The 5,478-nt window shown below is 43.2% G+C and overlaps 1 protein-coding gene across 1 annotated transcript; it reads left to right on the top strand.

Annotated features, from left to right (window-relative positions):
- The first annotated feature begins 689 nt into the window (after positions 1 to 689).
- cd248b (CD248 molecule, endosialin b) lies at positions 690 to 4,899 on the top strand. The gene is made up of 2 exons (XM_008426983.3): positions 690 to 1,552; positions 2,940 to 4,899. The coding sequence occupies exons 1-2, from the start codon at positions 1,132 to 1,134 to the stop codon at positions 4,652 to 4,654; spliced, it is 2,136 nt and encodes a 711-aa protein (XP_008425205.2). The 5' UTR covers positions 690 to 1,131; the 3' UTR covers positions 4,655 to 4,899.
- The last annotated feature ends 579 nt before the right edge of the window (positions 4,900 to 5,478 follow it).

Raw genomic sequence — 5,478 nt, 5'->3', positions numbered from 1 at the left:
GTTAATTTTTACCAGCAAGAGAATGAAGTCACCCACACAGTGTGCACATTTCAACAGGTATTCCTGCTCCATAATGTTTCCATTGAGCAGTAAAAACTTCCAGCTGTCATGGACCAAAAGAGAGAGAGTGAAAAAGACAGAAGAGGAGGAGTGAGAAAAAGTTTCTGAAGGGAATGTAAAGAAATTAAGGCAAAATCAGTGAAGAAAAACTAAGAGACATTAGAGATGATCAAAAGTCTGGATAACAAGGAAGAAGGGCAACAGAATTTCATTATCTACCGAAGCTGACTGACACTTTTTAACACGCTCTGATGTTTTGCAGCAAAAACTCTTTGTGTTTATGTGTGTGCATATAGGACAGAGCATCATCATATGGTTTTCATAGCTTCCTGAGGGCTTTCAATTCTCCAGCTACCCCATTCACCCCCAGCTTCCCAACACACACACACACACACACACACACACACACACACGCACACACACACACACACACACACACACACACACACACACACACACACACACACACACACACACACACACACACACACATCATCCTCTCCAGTGTTCTTTTAGATACTCACACATTTTACCAGCCCCCTCTTCCAAAAGCACACAATTGCCCTCAATAATTTTCCTCTACGTAGCCTTCCACCCCCACCTCGGTCCTCCCCAAGTCTGTCTCTCTGTCTGATGCTCAGTCTGAACGTCAGCCTTGCAGAGGCAGGAGCCGGGATCAGATATAGCACAGGGTTTCTGCTCCGGATATTTACTGAGTTCATATATGGAACAATTCATCCTTCCTTCTGGAACCTGGATAACTGGACTGTATTTTCAATTTTGCAGGATTTAATTGGAGTTTATGCAGGGATTTGTTCATGTTTAAAAAAATAATTCTTTAAATTGTCAGCAGTTCTGGCAGCTTGAATGAAAGTCTGTCTGGTTTACACTGGAGGGGTCTTTCTCCGGTTAAGATCATTTACAGATGCCTATTCTGATTTGAGAAAAAAATCTAAACTTTGGCTCAGTTTTAGAGATTGATAAACAATTTTTTCCATTGTTAGGATATTTATGTTAAAGAGTTGCTAAAATATACATGTTAGGTTATATCCCACTGTTGCATTATTGACAATGCTAAATATCAAAAGGAGTAGTAGCAGCTGCAGCAGCATGACTCTCCTGTACATCGTCTGGCTGCTGACAGTTTGTGTGGCTCCTGGGAGCCAGGGCCAGAGAATGAAGGAGCCTGATGGGGAGCAACAAGTAGCTGAAGCCCAGCTGGGCGAGAAGGACGCCATCTGCAACCAGGAGGGATGTTATGCTGTCTTCTTGCAGAAGAAGGCCTTCAGGGAAGCCAGGCAGGCCTGCCTGGATCAAGGTGGGACCCTGGTGACGATGTACACTCCTGAAGCGGCGGGTGTGGTCCACAACCTGCTGTCAGCAACTGTTGTGCATGGATCCAGGGCCAGGCTTCGTCTCTGGATCGGGCTGCACCGACCTCCACGCCAGTGTTCAGCCACAAAACCACTCAGAGGATTCATCTGGGTCACAGGCAAAGTTTCACCTTTTTGACTTTTGCAATTCACAAATTTTGGTTCATTTTTTTTTATCAGTCATTTTGTTTAATGGATAGCTACAGAGAAATGCTGATTGGCACATAAAATGTTCAAGTTTTTCTAGAGGTCTGACCTGCTGATTCCTAGTTTGACCAAATCCAGTTTATTCTTTCTGGAGACAGTGACACATAAAGGAGGAAACTGCATTGCAAGTTTTTTGCTAGAGGTAGTAGTTTTGATTCCAACAGGAACTACAATATTATCCCAATTTACTCAAATATGCATACATCTCTAACCTTTTGTTGGTTTTAATCAAAAAGCTGACTAGAACCAGTCGTTTTAGTCTCCTGCAGTTTTACCTTAGTAATAGCCATGAGTAGCACTATAGTCTATGCTCCTCACAATACATGCAGTGAAAACACATTTGGCATATCATTAAAAGGACTTTAAATACTTTTTAAAATTTTGCATGCCTTGCTACTGGTAAGCAGCCTAGTGGTAATGAACCAATTTGCCACACCCCATCCTGTCAGAAATTGACAGTGAAGTCAGTTGGCTGAGCTATGGGCTCCTTGTATGGTTAATCCATTATCTTCTTTTATTTCTCAGACAGACTGGGCGCAACTTGAAGATTTTTACTCTTTTTGACCCCATTGTTACTCACCCAGTCTGATTTAGTCATTATACACACTGACAGAAAACAGATGTGCCTCTCCTGGTAGAGAAGGGCATCCAGTTTTTAAGAGTTGTACAATCTGTTTACTTCCATGATGCCGTCATGAGTAAACAATTCAAACGTACTCATTTCAGCGTCTCGCCATGCAGACTTTTCTGGTTTTAATAATGCAAAATGACACATGATGACTGAAAATGACTGATCCAAATGAGTCTTTATGTTATAAATACACCACTATATACAGATGCACTATTTAAAGAGCATCTGTTTAAATCCTGCTTAGTTAATCAATTTCTCCCAATTTGTTAAGAGAAACAGTTTCTATCTCCCTGAATGGAAATAGGGGGACAAAAAAAGCCCTGATCCCACATAAATGATTGCATTTTAAGCTTCACCTTAGACTTATTTTTTTATATGGGCGACATCTAGTGGTAAAAAAATATATGACTCTCACTCTTGCAGAATGTGTCCCACATCAGTAACACCAATGGGCCCAAAGCGTGCAGAAATATTCTTTTAAAATGCAGTTGGATTAATTTGTTGGAAAATTAAAAGCCAGACAAAGGTTATGTTGGCAATTTTCTGTCATAGAGCCTGAAGTGAAAGAAATGGGCAACAGAAAAAGTAACATAAAATTACAACTCTAGCATGTTAGATAAAAAGTAAAGCTGAAAACTAACTAGGGGTTTGTCCTTCTCTTCTAACAGGAAATCAGGAAGCTCAGTTCTCCAACTGGATCCGTAAAGAAATGCCCAACACTTGTGCAGTACCTCGCTGTGTGGCCATGACTGCGCATACGTCTGACGGCGCAGGAGAGAGCGGCGAGAATTTCCGTTGGGCTGAAGGTCCCTGTGTCATGAAACTGGATGGATTTATTTGCCAGTACACCTACAGCATGATGTGTTCACCCCTGAAGGATGAGGGTGGAGGTCCCGCTGTCTATGAAACCCCATTTCATTTCAAAAGTACCCAGTTGACCCATGTGCCTTATGGGTCTGTAGTTGACATGCCATGTCCTACAGACAGCTCAAATCCAGATGCACCTTCCAGGGAATCAGCGCTGTGTATCGAAAGAGATGATGGCACAGTGGGTTGGTCTACAGATGCCCCTCTTTGCTCTTCCGGTGCACCCAGACAAACTCAGGACTGGTGTAGCGGTGAGCATGAATGTGAGCAGCACTGCCAGAACAGGGATGAGGATTATTACTGTTACTGCTCTGAGGGCTACATTTTAGATGAAGATGGCTACAGCTGCAAACTGGAACCTCTGAGCCAAACTGACCCTCCAGAGCTATCAGATTCTGCTTTTGCCACAGACAAGACCCCAGTCAATCGGATCTGTGTGGATATGGGTTGCGAATATGACTGCTCAATAACATCTCGGAGCGTTCGCTGCACCTGCCCCCCAGGTTACCAAATAGGTCCAGATGGACACAAGTGTTTGGATGTGGATGAATGCCAACAGCAGCCATGTCCGCAACTCTGTGTCAACACTCCAGGCACATTTCACTGCACCTGTTACCCAGGGTACCAGCCAGACAATACAGACGAATGTGTGGACATAGACGAGTGCCTGGATGAAGGCACCTGTGAAGGAACTTGTCAGAACACTGAGGGTTCCTTCAACTGTCTGTGTAACCCTGGCTTTACATCGAACAGTGAAGGAGAATGTATAGATTTGGATGAGTGCGCGGAGTACTTACCTTGCAACCAGGAGTGTATTAACTTTGTTGGAGGGTACCAGTGTAGCTGTAATCCTGGCTTTGAACTGAAGAAAAACGGACTCACCTGCCAACCCTCAACTTATGACGGAGAATATTCCACTCTGAACCCTGACCCCAGTATTTACGATGATCAGGATACTCCCTGGTCCACTCTTGATCCCTATTTCAAAGCTGATGTCAACTTTAATGTCAACTGGCTGACAGATACCCCTCAGGGACTCACCCCTGACATGGCTCATCAGTCAGACAACCACCTAAACCAATGGGATCACTTATCACCAAGGCAATACCAGACAGTCCCATCCCCAACCCAGAAGATGAGATCAGGCAACAACATTGAAGATGATGCTCACACAGGAAGTGGCCACTCCAATGATCGGAAAGTAATTGAAACTGCAAAGAAGCCCACTAGTGGGACTGAGGAGGCTGAGACACCTAAGATAGACAGTGCAGGTGAAACCAACAGTACAGCAGCGGTTAAAGACGGATCTGATGATGCAAAACGTAAGCACGACAAGAGCTGGTTACTGGTGGCTCTTCTCGTCCCTCTGTGCGTGTTCCTGGTAGTGATGTTGGCTCTGGGAATCGTCTACTGTACCAGCTGTGCAGTAGACAAGAGCCTCAGCTTTGCAGACTGCTATCGCTGGGTGCTCCCTGCAACACCCCCAGAGAGGAGGGAAAGCAAAACCCATGCTTGAACTCTCTCATTAACAAAACAACAAAAACAATTTCTTTACATGTTTGTTAAAATTATTCTGGTTTCTGGTGACAAATTTGCTCACTAAATGTACAATCTGGATTTCATACCAAAGACTGATTTCATACTTTCTGCTGCACAGCCTTTGTAAATAGCTGACTGTCATTTTCACAAATTCAATAAATAAAAAAAAAAACTGATTCAACCCAGTGTGGTCTTTAAAATAAAAATGATAATGTCCAACCACTTGGCATCACTCTCTTGTTAAATTTATTGACTGTAAATCTGAAAATTTGGAGTAAAGTTTGAAAATGGCCTAAATAAGTGGATGTCTAGCATAGTAAATCACGTGGTTCTGCAGTGAATATTTAAATCATTATTATTGTGGTGAACAAGAAGCGTTGCTGCTGCTGTGAGGAGCTGATGAGCTGTAATTGGGTTCACCTTTGTGGGAGGGGATAAAAGGGAGACTAATTTCTTGTTATGATGTTTGGCTGGGCACCAGGTGTGAGGATGCTGTTCGCAGTGACTAGCACTGCCGGTGGTGAAGACAGATAAGCAGGGGAGCTGTTCCTGTGTCAGGAGGAAAGGCCTGGGCTGGCCTTGGATGTCAGCTCTCAGCTGTTGCCAGTTTGAGTCCCTCTTAAAACATTTTAGATCTTCTAACATAAATAAAGCTTTACCTTTTTGATAAAAGTAAACAGCTCTTGTTAATTATCCTCTGTCGCAAAAGACGTTACATTATGTTTGCAACGGACAGTTATTCTCAGAAAAGTTAGGAAAATATTTACACAGGAAATTAACGGGAGGTGTCACAGAATAAAT

Source organism: Poecilia reticulata, chromosome 14 (genome assembly GCF_904066995.2).
Source record: "Poecilia reticulata chromosome 14, P_reticulata-male-v2, whole genome shotgun sequence".
NCBI classification, from domain to species: Eukaryota; Metazoa; Chordata; class Actinopteri; order Cyprinodontiformes; family Poeciliidae; genus Poecilia; species Poecilia reticulata.
This window is presented reverse-complemented; position numbering and strand designations above follow the sequence as displayed.

Bases quoted from the DNA above. Each gene is read 5' to 3' on its own strand.
- cd248b (XM_008426983.3), top strand. From the start codon at position 1,132: ATGCTAAATATCAAAAGGAGTAGTAGCAGCTGCAGCAGCATGACTCTC. The intron at 1,553-2,939 runs GCAAAGTTTCAC...CTCTTCTAACAG, and splicing joins AGGATTCATCTGGGTCACAG to GAAATCAGGAAGCTCAGTTC.